The sequence below is a fragment of the Trachemys scripta genome, chromosome 8 (assembly GCF_013100865.1).
Source record: "Trachemys scripta elegans isolate TJP31775 chromosome 8, CAS_Tse_1.0, whole genome shotgun sequence".
NCBI lineage: Eukaryota > Metazoa > Chordata > Testudines > Emydidae > Trachemys > Trachemys scripta.
Window position 1 is genome coordinate 79308565 of NC_048305.1, and position 14982 is coordinate 79323546.

A 14982-nucleotide genomic window follows, 5' to 3' on the forward strand; every position below is an offset into this window, starting at 1 on the left:
CAAAACAGATTGAGAGTCTCTTTAAGGGCTCATGTTATCTACAGGGGCCTCTGCAAGAGGAAAATTGTGCTAAATTTAGCACAAATTTTAATTAAAAAAAATGCCTCTGGGTAATCCAGCATCACTTTATGACATCCCAAATTCTTGACTCATTAGGATGAATGATTATGAAGGAAAGTATTTCATTTTTATTTTGCTATACACAGTGACTTTCATATTTATTTTGAAAATAACTTCGGAGTCACATAGCACGAAACGTGCATGAATGATATATTTTCTGTTTTGGGGAACTATAGTGATTCTGACATTCTGGAGCTGAAGCTAAAAAAAGAGCAGTAGTTATATTTTGTAAGGCAAGAGAGACCAAGTCTGGCATATCGTTTTTAGCAATTTGATGAGTTTCCTTTTATCAATCCCTAAATATGTATAATGGGAGAAATAGTGGCATCAATGTTTCTAAAATAATAAACATGATAACTGAAATATTGACTGAAGAAAATATTGTAATATATACACACCACATTGTTTTATAATTGCCTAACCGTTTCTAAACATTTCTGCTAAAAAAAAGAACATGTATGTTTATTCTTACCCCAGCCATGCTCCCAGAAACATCAAGTACCAGACAGACTGCTCTGTCTTTGGTCTGCAGCAATGAGAAGGAGGTCTCAAACGGAGGACTTGCGCTATTTATTGGAGAGGTGTTACTGAAGTCAGGAGAGTTCATAATTACTTCCCAGGTGCTGTGGTAGTTACACATTTTGTTCTGCAGATTTGTAGCCTTTTCATTATGAGTACTTTGATCACAGAATTCAACCACCTTAAAAAAAAAAAGCCAATTGAAACAAAAGAAAAATTACTGAAGAAACAAGTGAACACTTGTAATAGCAAATTCCAGTCTACTATTGTTCCATTGCTCACCACAACCACAAATACAAATTTTTTTTCCCAACTCTAAAGGCTACAGAGAATATAATCTGTCTATGTCCTGTACCCTGGATGAAGTCAAAGAAGCACGTCTCAGGGTTTACACTGAGAATAGCACTGCAGCTCAAGTGGGCATATCCACATTAGCTTTAGTCCAGCTAGTGTGGCTACAGATAGCAATGAAGATTTGGCAGCATGGGCTGTACAAGCTCACCCAGAACCCTGGATATATACTCACATTGCTAGCCTGCCCCAGTGTCCATGCCATTATGTTGTTGCTGCTATTTTTAGCCACACTAGCTAGATTAAAGCTAGCATGGAGATGCCTACCTGCACTTCAATCATATTTCAGATTGCACTGTAGAGACAGTGTGAGGATGCCCTGGCAGTGCAGACATCATCAATAAAGTTTACAGTCATGTAGTTACTATGGAATCCCAGTACTTTTATATATAAGGATCCCAACTCACCTGGGACACAACACACTCTGCCAGTGGAAAATCATGCAGGAAGAGAAAAGTTTGCAAAACCAAAAGCCCTCTGATCTTCCTGGCTGGCAGGAATACTTGTAAAGAGGATGAACAGCTCGCTGTGTCTGTCCCCCCTTGCTACTCCCAGCAGGGCAGAATTTAGCCCATAGAATATTTTCGGAGCTCCAGAAGTAAGGTGCGGAGCATCTCTAGCAAGTGGCTGAGCATGCTCAATTTTCATTCATTTTAGTGGGAGTTGAAGATGCTTACAACTTAGCAGGATTAGGCCTGTCACAAAGGGTAAGCCCACCCAATGTTGCAACCAAAAATGCCTCCTGTCAGGGTAACTTTATTTTTACCTGACCCAAAAAGGAGCAAAACTAGCCACAATGTCAGGGTATTTCCATACACCTGTGATGGGACAGATAGGCCCCACACTGTCAATTAAAGGGTTAATGAGAGCCCATGGACACAGTTGGCCCCATCCCACTACACCAGCAGCAAATGTCAGGCATGGAGAGAGGAGCTAAAAGGAAACTTAGCTAAACTCAGGGCTTCCCAGGAAGGAGAGCAGAACTGCGCTTTTCCAGAGAAAAGCCTGGTTACAGATCAGAGGCTGAGCCAGCTTGCTGGCCTGAAAAGCTCCTGCTAGAAGGGACAACCAGATGTGGAGGATCAGCAGAAGCATGGACTGTTTGGAGACAAGCCTTGAATAGAAGCGTTCGGTCCCACGCAAAGTTCATTGGACAACCCTGTTTTGAGTTGTATTTTTGTTGTTGTTGTTGTTCCTGATTCCTTTGGAAGGGGTAGGACTGAGCTGTGCCTTTACAGGAGGGCAAAATCAATGTTACCTTGGACCCCGTAGATACAGCAACATACCAGCGGAGACCTGCAGCTAGGTGAGTCATGCCCTGAGGGGTGACAAAGGGGTATTATGGAGGCAGCCCATGCAGAACAAACTTGAGGGAGAATGCAGGCACAGATCTAGCACTGGGGGAAGGGAAGAGGTCAGGACTTAAAGAAGAGACTCCCCAGCAGTATGGACCTGGAGCAACTACTGAAATCAATGGCGGAGCAGCACATCCACCAATTGCAGCCGCAACTGACTTGAGACTTAGCTGCTCAGCAGCAGCAATAACAACAACCGCTGATGCAACAGGGCGTGACCTCAGTGCAGCCTCCCACAATGGTCAGGCTTCCACCATGGATCTGGTGGACACGGACCTGGCCGTGGCCCTGGCCCTGGTGCTGATCAGATTCATGAAGATGGTCCAGTGACTTTTCTTGACATTTTTCAATGGGTGGCTGTGGAGCATGTTGGACATCAGAGCACTGAGCAGTCTTACCAGTCACCTACTTGACCAGGACAGAACCACGGACTGCCTATTGTGGGCTAAACCCAGCAATAGCATGGGATTATGCCTCCAATAGCAAGGTTTATGTCTGCGGCAAAGTGGCCATTTTAGACTCATTGGCCATCTCTGAGGGCTTGGCCCTGCATGGTAGCACAGAAATTACAGGACTGAGACAAGGACAGGGGTTCAAGTGGCTGAAATGGTTTCCCTTGAACAATTTACTGGACTTAGTACGAGAAATGTGGGAGGAGCAGGGCCCCCGAGCTGCAAACATTGTGCAGTATGTCCTTGCCCTTTGCGAGAGACTAGAAGCTTTAGGCACCTTTGTAAGGGAGAATCTCCTGAATGCCGAGTGCCCAAGAGACTGCCTACAACAAATGGGCCCATCTCCAAGTATTCAAATGTGGGGATTGCGTGCTCTTATTGCTCCCGAGTTCAGAGAGTCAAAACTTTGGGCCCATTGGCAGGGCCCTTACAAAATTATTCACCATGTAAATTATGAAATGAGACAGCCTGACAAAAGAGAAACAAAACAAATGTATGGCATCTGTGACAATGCTGGGAATGAACAGCTGAGCCAGTGCTCTGGATGCTTAAACACTAATTAATTCCCTCCAGAGTGGACCTGACAGGGCCTAATTAGTGGATGAGAATGGGCTGGGGGAGGACTAATGAGCAAATTGACCCATTAACACAGGTGGCAGAAGGCAGCACAGGAAGGCAGGACAGGGAAGAAAGAGGCAGGCTAGCAGAGCCTGAACCAGCAAGGATCTCTGGGTAGAGAGATCTCGTCCCTCTCCTCTTACTGACAGAAATGAGAAACTGAAACCATATATAATAATGGTATCTGGATCAGTAAGGTGGTGGGATAAGCTAATGTAAATAAACCTCACTAGGGTGTTTGACATTTGACAGCCTCCTAGGTAGCGTAGACAGAGCAGAAGTCAGGAATAGGATGTTGCCCTGTCACAATCTCAATCTCTTAAAGCCATGTAGCCCGTGTGACTCTTCCGCTTGACAGCAACAATGGCCAGGTCAAAATCTAGGGGTTCATCTTCACATTGCAAAACAACTGGCTCAAGCCCCCATCAACTAATCCAGGAAAACCAAACACCATCCCTGGTGCCTCGAAGAAGCACTACTTCCCCATGCACAAGCACTGAGTCTGTGTATAACTAAAGAAAACTTATTAAAAAGGGGAGGGAACACAGCATTACCTCAGGAAAAGACTGCAACAGTGATTCAAAAGCATGTAAACGATGAGTAAACACCCACCCCACAGTACACTGGGCAGTGTCCTTTGCCTCTGTTTCCTGCCTTAAGGTCTGAACAGAAAAAAGATCTTTCAACTGAGTCTTTAAACACAGGAGAGGGGAGGATTAAATGCTCGTAAAGACGCTTTAAACAGTCCACACCATCAAGTAGCAATACCTGTCCCTACTCGTCCCTTCTTCACTTGAATTTGGCATCCCTACCCCCTGTGTAGAGAGTGAGATTGATTTTACGGTGATCCCCTCAAACAGGGCATGCTGCCCTTTATTCATACAATAAGGAAAACAAAGTTAATTTTAACCCAAAACTGACAAGATTGATCACTTTGGCAAAGCAGCTCTGTCTGCTGAATGCCATGGCAGAGTAGGTGTGTCTATGCAAATAATCACTGCTCCTGAAGTCTTTTCTGCCAGTTCATCACCAAATGGCAAGGTAGAGTTCATTCAGATCCCAGCTTACACCAGCTACCCTCCAAAACCAGAGTTAGGGCCACAGGCAGCCAACATGTTGGCCCTTGGGATGGTCCTTACTAGGGACAATCAAACACCGGAACAATCTAAGCCCAACAACTGGTACTCTCCAGACTGTGTTTTCTGACCAGCTGAGTAAAAACTACTACACTTCCTACCACATCCAAACTAAGGTTGCACAAGGCTTCAGGACATCACGCAGCCTCTTGCATAGAAGATGAGGGAGATCGTGAAGCAGAAACTCCAGTACATGCTGGACCTTGGGGGTGGGGGGTGACAGAAGAGACCCATAGACTGGAGAAGTCCAAGCATGTTGGTTCTTAAACCCTATGGACCACCCAATTTTGCACTGATATTTAGAAAAGTCTATGCCATCTCAAAGTTTGATGCATACTCCGAGCCACACATTGACAAGCTACTAGATCGGTTAGGTGAGGCCAAATGTATTACCCTTTGGATCTCACAAAGGTTTACTGGCAAATCCCACTCACTCTGGAGTGCTGAGAAAAAACAGCCTTTGTCACCTCTTATGCCCTATATCAGTTCCAGACCCTATTGTTTGGCCTACATGGGATTCCAGCAATGTTCCAACAGCTAATGGACCAGTCCCTCTAGTCCCACAGTAGTTATGCTGTGTTCTCCCTCGATAATGTCATGGTCTATAGCTGGAAAGACTTCCTGAAGCACATGGTTGCTGAAATCTGGTCCCTCAGAGTGGACAGACTAATGGTGAACTCTGCAAAGTTCTGTACAGTCAAAGACTAAAACTACTTACCTGAGATACACCATGAGGAAGGGCCAGGTACAACCTCTTGTAGACAAGGTCCAGACCTTGAGGGACTGTCCACCCCAACCAAAAAAAGCAAATGCTCCAGTTTGGGGGGCTGACGGGATACTACTACCAGTAGTTCTGATCTATCGAGGCCTTTCTCAGTAATCTTCTCAAGAACAGCAGCCTGAGAAAGATCCATTGGACGGAAGCCTGTGAAAAGTTCTTTCAGCTACTAAAGGGTAACCTCTGTAGGGAGCCCATTTTAAACAGACTGGATTTCACTGGGGAATTCCTCCTACACACTGATGCTTCTGAAGCTGGACGGGGGGCTGTCTTGTCTCAGATAGCTGATGGTGAGGAACATCCCATCCTGAGTTGCAAGTTGTTCCCAAGAGAGCCTATTCCATTATTGAAAAAGAGGACTTAGCTGTGAAATGGGCCATGGAGGCACTCCAGTCTTACCTCCTTGACAATTAATTCACCCTGGTCATGGATCATGACTCCATGCTATGAACGACATCAACCCCCAACTCACATGGTAATATCTGTCTCTCCAGATCTTCTCCTTCTGTGTCCAGCATAGGACTGTGTGTGCTCACTGAAATACAGACTTTTTCTCTTAGTAGAGGGGAGCTAGCAGGGGAGAGCAGTGCCCTAGGTAAGATCCTAGGTGGGGTGATGAGGCAAAAAGGCCCCATGCTGGTAATGAGAAGGTTGATGAGAGCCTGTCTATCCAGTTGGCCCCACCTCATTGTATCTTCAGCAAATGTCAGCCATTGGAAGGGAAGGACTGGAAATGTTGCCCTGAAAGCAGAGGGGAAGTTTTTTGGGCAGAGTGATGGGTAAAAAGAGGCTTGGAACTGTGAGTAAAGAAAATATCCCCCGTTGTTTGATTCCTGCTATCTTTAGAGTAACAGGACTTTGTGTATATTCTTTGTAAATAAACAGGATTGCATCAAAGAAATACTTTACTCCATCATCAGTTTCTCCTAATGGAAACAACCTACAAGACACTGGCTATCCACTTGGTCAAAAAGCGGTAACAGTACTTACAGAAGGGAGGCTCTGCATATACATTATAGATGCTGGGGCATTTTGTGTTTTTTCTGGTACAAATTTACATCCAGCTTCATACAGCTTTGTCTGTTCATCAGATTTGCATTCTCTTGTCGTGCAGCTGTTTCCCGTGCAGCTTTGAACTATGTATTTCCCAGTGATATCAGCTGAACACCTAAAGGGGAGGTAAGATAGAAAGAGGCTTAGCTAACAAGCTGCATATAATCAACAAATAATAATCTGTTATTTATTATTTGAATCATGAAAGACCCAAAGTCTCCAGTCAGCACTGGGATTGTATTGTATTAGCCATTGCACAAACACAAATTTAGACACTTATCTCTGCTCCCAAAGAGTTTACAATATAATTTACAAGTGGTCAGAATAATAAAATACTGGTAGACTTTTTTTCCAGAGGAATCTTCAAGAAATCATGTATAGGTTGTGCATCAAACACCATCTGTGTAAGCAGTAACAATGCAAGTGCCTCTACTATTCCATCAATATGCTTCAATCCAGACATGAAGGATGCTCTCCAGCGGTGAGCTGGTATTACATTCTCCATGCCCGTTCAATCATTGTCTTTGTGACACAGGTGGTCACTAAGTTACTAGTTATTCCCCTCCTGGAATGGACTTGACTGAAGACAAGTCTACACTACAGAACTATATGGGAGTAGCTGCGCTGCTGTAGCACGTCTGATGAAGACGTGCGATGCAGAGGGAGAGCGCTTTCCCATCGGCATAATTACTCCACCTTGGCAAGAAGTGGAAGGTATGTGAACAGGAGAGCATCTCCCGTCCACATAGCACCAGAGTGGACAGCGTGAAGTTTGCATCACTTGGGGGGAAGCTTTCTTGACTTAGGCTGTAATGTAGACCTGTGGTGTAGGCATGGGGCTGATGTGCTAATGAGAGCAATCAACCCAGCAGCTGGGAGCAGTTAAGAGGCAGGAAAGAAGTGCAAGAGGGAGGATGCCATGAGATACAGGGGCTCACCATGAGGAGATCTTTCCCTCTGCCACCCCAGAGAGTGGGCTATGGTGAAGTTTATGTACACTGGTATGTTGCTGCCCAAGGCTGTGCTGATGGACTGGTGGAAGGGACCTAATAAATAACACACTGATGCTTATTAACTTGGAAAGTGTCGAGCCAGTTTGTGGTGGTTGAAGGGTGGAGACAGAAGACCATTATGTGCCAAATGTCATTGAACTATTTAAAATGTCATCAACTGAAGACAAAATATAAAAACACTGGTACCTTGTTGCTTCAACACTTGCTTTTCCAGAATTTACAGACACATAGAAAGGTGCATCATTATTGTATTCATCAAACACCCCCCAACGAAGATGGGCCCATTCATGGACAAAAACTTTGGCTGTGGAAGAGCAGGAGCATATGTGAAATCTAAATACAACACTTTACAGTTTACTTTGTATTTCCGTAGATCATTTAAACAAATTTAGGGCACAATCCTGCAATGAGCTCTGCTTGGATGGACCCCTGCACCCACACAGGACTCACTGTGGGATCCGACTTGAAACCCAAACAGATCACTGTGTTCAGATTAACCCTTCCCGAGTATTAACAGACCTAGGTAAAGATCTGACACCTCTGCAGACAGTAGCTTCTGTCTATTCCTGGTATCAAGCAAGCTGTCTCATGTTACCAATGTCTTTTAAAATAATAATTCTTGGCTCTTATATAACACAAAGGAAAAGGTGTACTGTATATTAGAAAACCATAGAGAAGTTAGTTTAACTTCAGCTCAGGGTAAAACTAAGGATTACTTAGATAGTTGAAGGCAGATAAAGTGTAAAAGGTTAGACAACCAGAATACTTTTCCAGAAAATCAATATATCACATCAAGACAATCTAACCCCTTTCTTGCAGGTGTTGGTAAAGCCATTGACATGGAGAACGTATATAATGTTGTCTACCTAAAGCTTTGAATTAGAGATAGGCCAAGGAAACAGAGCTCAGATCAGATTAAATTTAAGCCAGAATTCAAGGTTTGAGTTCAGTGCTTCCCCAGCTAGAATTTGGGTTTATATTTGACTTTACTGGAGTCCAGTGAATTGTTCTAAGGAGATTTTTGTCCCCAAATGCCAGAAATTTGATGAGAAAGACTGTTCTTGTGAGATTTCCACTCTTTTAGGCCTAAAATCTATACATTCTTGATCCAATCTAATGCAGGTTTGTCTTCGATTTGAATCCAAATAGCCTTGCACATTTACCAGGGTTCAGACTCAAGGGGCTGGTTTTGATCTAGCTCACATAAATAATTGATTCTAATTGGGTATGGAACAGAGATAAATAAATTTGACAGTATATTGGTTAATGGGCATAGGAGAAAGTCGTTAATAACAGCAGATTACAGTGCACAAAACTCAGGGTGTCTCTACTGGGGCTTTTTTATTTGCTTATTAATTGCCTTGCATAGGCAATGCTCATGCAGTCAAAAAATATGCTGATGAAATCAAAATGGGAATATTGTTAATTCCTTGTGACGGTACATTTAAAAGAAGCGTAGTTGGGCAAATGTAACTTTCAGAAGTTCCAGTAAACACCTTCACATCCTCAGAACAGGATCTGCTCATGAGAGTTTGGTCTATTCTAGAATCCTCTGGGACTGGTTTTACCTGCATGCTTACCAGGTTACACCCCCCCTCAACTCTCAGATTAGTTTACTGCACTGTAAGGTTAGGATATAGATTATTTCCAAGTCAAGGCAATGATTTAAGAGGAAAAACAACCTTCATTTACTGTAAAAATATGAGCCAAAATTTTCAAGAGACTGGTCATTTTAGGTGCCCCCATTTCTGAGTGTCCAACTTAAGACTCCCCAAGGAAGCCTGATGTTCAACACTTTGTGAAAAAAACAGGCTCTTTTAAAGTTTCGCAGGTTGGGCAACCAAAACTGAGGCATCTCAAATCACTAGTCACCTTGGAAAATCTCGGCCATTGCATATTTATAACAACAAAAGCAGAAAATTAAGATCCAATAGATGGTGCTACCTCGTGATCCATAGATGTTATACAAATTGTCATTTAACAGGAAATCGGGAGTGAAATGAATGTATCGTCCCTTTTCCCCACATCCTCCATATTGCAGCGTGTAGGGATCATCTCCGTACTTCAAGTAAGGATTAGCCACGATAACATCTGCCTGAAAATAAAATGGCCCTTGTTTAAAGAACATCAGGAAATGGAGGTTGGCAGATGATTCTGTTGAATGGGCTCATCTGCAGCAACACTCCCAGTGATTGTTTCCCTGGGTAAGGACAGCAGGACTGGGCACTAGCGGGCAATAAAAATTCTAAAAAGAACAATTTATATTTCTACATTACTGAAAAAACGTAGGGCTTGTCTACACGGTGCGGTAACATGCACTATACGGGGGTGATTTCTAAGGAGCAGCACTACGTTAAAGTGCATCAGGAAACATTTAGTACACACCAGCAGGGTCTACAAGGACCAATTACTGAGCAACACGTTGGTGTGGTTTAGAAATCATATCTCCATAATGTGCATTACTCCACCTTGTAGACAAGACCCTATGTGTTAAGCATATGAACACAACAAATACTTTTGATTTGTAAGGGTGCTCTAAGTCTTACCTTATCATATGACTCTGTTTTCACACTTAAATACTCAGGTTTTGGCAGCCAATGCAGAGGAATTATAATTTTTACAGCCTTGAAAAAAAATCTCTGTTTTGTAGCATTGAACAAGTAAGTAGAAGCCTCTTTGACCATGTCCTGGTAGGGAAAGAAAAGAAATGCCTTATGAATTAAGAATTGAACGGTAGAGGCAATGAGTAGTTTAGCCTTGCCGGGAAACAAGGGTACATAAAGTAACATTAAATATGTGAAGGTATAGAAAGAAACCAACCTTGGCCAAGGGAAGGGCTGAGACAGATTATTTCCCTCATGGAGCAAGGAGAGACTAAATTGTAACGCTGAGAGACTCTGAATTGCTCCTAGGGCAGTAGAAATATACACCGCCCGTTGCTCAGGGCTTATGATAAAAACCACAATCTATCCCTGAAAATAAAACCTGACAGAGAACCTTCCAGACATGGCATTTCCTCAAAAAATTTACATGGGCCTGTGGTGAAGGATGGTTCTGGCCTGCATCAGTCTTTTTTCATTGATCGCTAAAGTGTATTGTGGTGCATGATGGATAAAATAAAATGATACATTTAAGTAATAACCTGTGGTTTCCTTTTTCTTCTCCCTGGGATTCCTCCTTTCTTTGCTCCATTCTATAGGATTGTACCTTTTTCCTGCCTCTACAGTGGGCACTACTTTGTCACTATTTTTCTGTTCCCCTCCTCCTTGCTCCTTCCCCACCTCTCTTGAGTAGTTTGGGAGTCACTAATTAATGACTATGCCCGCCTCAGTTTATTGTTCTCTTTCTAACAACTGTATGCTCAATGACCAAATCATGTGAACATGGAGCAAAGATCTACATGGTGACATTGAGAAATGAAAGAATAACTAAAAACAGAAATATCACTATATATACCAAGGATTTTTAAGAAGTCAGTGAATGCCTGCAAGGACGGGAGAAAGGAGGGATAAAAGCAAATGGCAAACATTGTAATGGAGGTGCAGTAAATGGTAATTAAATATCCATGATTCTCTAGTCTAAAATACTCAAGTTTTGGAAAGAAGGTGATACACAGAATCAGCCTGACCCTGAACCATAGTAGTCCTGTTAAACTTCAAGAGATGAGTACACTCATTTAATTAACACCAGCACTTGAAAGAAAAATTCAAGCTAAGAACAAATATGGTAATAATGGATTTGATCTAGCTCCCATGAAAATCAAAAGAAAAAATCTTGCATTGACATTAATGGGGGCTGAAACTGGTCTTTTAAGATCACTGCTAATCTAGAGGTTGAAATAACCAAGAAGTCTGAAAGTCACTGAAGGACATTACATATACCAAAGTTCTTACCTGTATGTTTCTTATGATATTGTGATCTTCTGATAACTCAGGGTTAATTGCAATAACAATATCTTCATAGCCACCATTTTTCAGCTGAACCATAGAACCTCTCACTACAAGTAGCAGAAATAAAAGAACCAAGCTCTTGAATACCCTCATTGTCCCTTTCTCCACAATTTTTGTTATAAATATGGTGACACAGCAGCACTATTTATACAATTGCTTATTTACACAAAAGTATCTCTACATTTTATGGCAAGTACATACAGATCTGTTGTGTAAATTCAGGTTGCATAACTGTGGTCAATCTGATAGTGTCAGGTAACATATTAATATGAGGAAATTCCTGACAACTGTAATAGCATGTACTGTATTTCCTTATCCAACTGATGCATCTTGAAGTGACTCATTCGTGTTGTCATGAATATATTATAAATATTTGGCAAAGCGTGTAAAATATAGTATCGCAAATAGTCAACTTGTAAACACGGCACTTCGGGACTTGTATGAGAAAACTCTGATCAGTACACAGCTATGTACTACTGAATGGGACAAATGCAGATTGAGTGGCAAAGGCAGATTAGTGCTAATCTAGGTGATTTGAGAGAGAAATTCTATATGGAATGTATCAGAAGAGCTATTAGTTTTCATTAGATGCTTTAAAAAGTACTGTAGAAAATTGTCATACCTGCCCAATATTTGAAATCTATTAATTCAATTAATTAGAAAGATAAAGGTTAATGGAAGGTCAGAAATGATACTATATAAATAAATAAAATAGGGACAATTGGTATGTACTGTATGTAACTTTACATTCTAATATGTGTAATTTAAATTGCTTTCCATTTTGTAGAGAGAACACTTCCACTTGGCTTAGCTGTTTTATTTCAACAGTGCATATAACTGCAGTCACAATTCACAGATGCATCGATTTTAAAGCCACAAGGGACCATCGGATCATCTAGTCTGATCTTCTGTATAATACAGGCAATGGAATTTTATGACTAAAGCATGTCTTCCAGAAAGGCCCAGTCCTGAGCTGAAGACTTTGACTGATGGAGAATCCACCACTTCCCTTGGCAGTTTGTTCCCATGATTTATCACTCACACTAGAGCTAGCAGTAAGATAAGTCTTAATCCATTTAATGTGTGCTTTATTGTTAATGTATAGTGCTCATTTTTAATCAGAATGTCATGCAGTCAATCACCATACAAAATGTAAGTATATTACATCTACAGTTGCCTTTATCTACCAAACTTGGAATCATCAAAAAATGAAATCTAGTTTGCTTAACAAGGCCCATTTTCCATGAAATCACAACAATTTACATTCATTATATTCCCATCGTTTAATTCTTTATTGATTGAATCTCACATAAGCTTTTCCATTAATTTGCCAGGGAATGATGTTAGACTAATTGGCCTATAATTAAGGCTGAGAGTTTGTCACAGAAATCACAGATTCCCTGGGTTTCAGGGACCTCCGTGACTTGTTCTTTAATTTCTAACTTCTGCCTTCACTTCCCCTCACAAGAGGCTCGGCCTTTTAACCAAAGTTGTCCTCTATTGTGATTGTAGAATTGTGGCTTTTTGGCCATCTAATAAACTCTTCTTAAATAGCTCCTAATTTTCATTCACTTCTGTCCAAATTTTTACTCCCAAGCAATTTCATTCAGAATTTTCCTCAGATTGGGGAAACTAGACCTTTTAAAGCACCAAGTGTATATATTTCTGGTTGGGACACATCTGTATTTTGGATTAACTTTTCCGCCTCTGGCAGCCCTTCCTCTGCTATCCCACACTGCATTGCTTCATACCTGGATTGACCCATCTGTTTATCTGTGTCCTCTGCTGCTCTGGGGTCAGGCTGATCAGATGAGAGGAAGTGTGTGGAGACCTTATGTCTGCATCCCGTAAAATAAAATGACAAGAGTGGAGGAAAGGAGAGATTAGGACAGAAAATTGACCAGAGAGGGCACTGAGAAAGATAGGGACATGCAGAAACAAGTTTCTGGAGTTGATGCTGAAGCAGACACTCTTCCTGGAGAACATCTTGGGACAATGTTCCTGGCCCACACCCCAACTTCAACCCAGCCATGTCCTGCAGGCCCTGGAGAACAATGCATACTGGGAGCATCCATACTTTTCCCCAACTTCCACACAAAGGCACTTCTCTCCCATTCCACACTACAATACAATGAGAACAGTGGATCATGGGAATCCAGCTTCACTCCTACAACTACAGGTGATGGTTTCTTCCCTTGCCATTCTACACGCAAAGGCAAGGGCAATAGTCAGAAACCTTCCACCTATGCATTTGTGACCAGAACAACATCAACCTGTGTGCACTCAGCACCTTACGTGTCTGTGCCACATCCACACTGTTATGTTCCACAAAGGGTTTATGGTGTGGTTTATGTTCCACTAGTTTCAAGTTTGCCCTTTGCTATGTTCACGGAAGGTTGTTATTGACAAAGGCTCAGTATAGGTTTATGAACATGCCATATGCCAGAAAGTATAAGAAATGCCCTTTCATAAAATTGTTGCATAAAGCATAAAGAAAATTCATTTAATGAAACTCTTCCACACAGACTAATGAAACCCTTACACCATGCATAATACAATTTCATTTCCGCATTTTAGCTCCTAAGTTCAAAATAGGAGCACAAGGCATCCCTGGGCCTGTGGGCCCGATGATTTGCTGCAGACTGTCAAGGCAGCCTTTCTGGCTGTTCAGAACATTCAAAAGTCTCTGCACCTCTGCCTGAGAGCCATCAGTAAGACTTTATCCCTTGCGCTCACAGATGTGGTGCAAAATACAGTGAGCAGTTATCACATGTGGCAGATATTGCTCAGCAGCCTCAAACTTTATCATCGAGCCATCACCATTTCCCTTTCAGCCTTCACATACATACCCCACTGGCGTTCTGTCACTGCTCAGGGTACAGGTAACTAGTTCCTTTCTCCCATCCAAGTGTGCAGTAAAAGGCTTTATATGCCAGGGAAGCAGAGGGGAAGCTGGGTCTCCCAGAACGACAAGAGGAATCAGAACGCCATTGATACCCATAGTGGGCCTGGGAGGAAAATTTCCTTTTTTCACTGTAGAAAATAGGCCTGAGTTTCTAAAGAGTCTGGCATCATGGGCCTTTCCAGACCACTTTACATCAAGATTGATGATTCTTCTCCAGTGATCAACAAATCCTTGGAAGACCCTGGAGAAATGCCCTTTCCGATGATGAACTCTGAGGCCTAGTGTGATGGGCAAAGAATAGGCACATGTTCCCTATCTCTACCCTCAGGCAATGGCATATAAGGAAGGAGCAGAAACTTTTGAGTACTTTGTCACTCACTCCTGCAAGTCTTTGAGCTTAACAGTCACAGTCAATGGCCAGTAAGGAGGTCATTCAAAAGTGAGATTGTATAGCAAGGTAGCCTGCCTCTTCAAGGAACAACAGGTCTTGGGCAGCCCTGTTCAATTATCCCCACCAGGCCACATCTGTGCAAGGTGTGGGGCTGAAAACTTGGCAGTTGAGGACTGGCTTGGAAGGAGAGTGGGGAGGTTGCTCTACTGTGGGACAAAAAGCTGGTCTGGAGGCTAGAATGCCAAAGCTGGGGTGGTGTGTGAAGACAGAGCCCAAGAGGAGCCAGCACCTCATGGGCTGACTCAGAACTCTGTGATTGAGAATGAAAGCCCAGCAGCTAA

The 14982-nt window shown here is 42.5% G+C and overlaps 1 protein-coding gene across 1 annotated transcript in view; it reads right to left on the reverse strand.

Moving 5' to 3' along the window:
- Positions 1-11438, reverse strand: part of LOC117882101 (calcium-activated chloride channel regulator 1-like) — an 81253-nt gene extending 69815 nt beyond the window's left edge. The window contains exons 1-6 of the mRNA XM_034780082.1: positions 11289-11438; positions 9942-10082; positions 9340-9490; positions 7582-7699; positions 6320-6497; positions 593-820 (exon numbers count right to left, since the gene is read on the reverse strand). Coding sequence (XP_034635973.1) covers positions 593-820; positions 6320-6497; positions 7582-7699; positions 9340-9490; positions 9942-10082; positions 11289-11438 — 966 coding nt within the window. The remainder of the gene's footprint in view (positions 1-592; positions 821-6319; positions 6498-7581; positions 7700-9339; positions 9491-9941; positions 10083-11288) is intronic.
- Positions 11439-14982: the final 3544 nt, after the last annotated feature.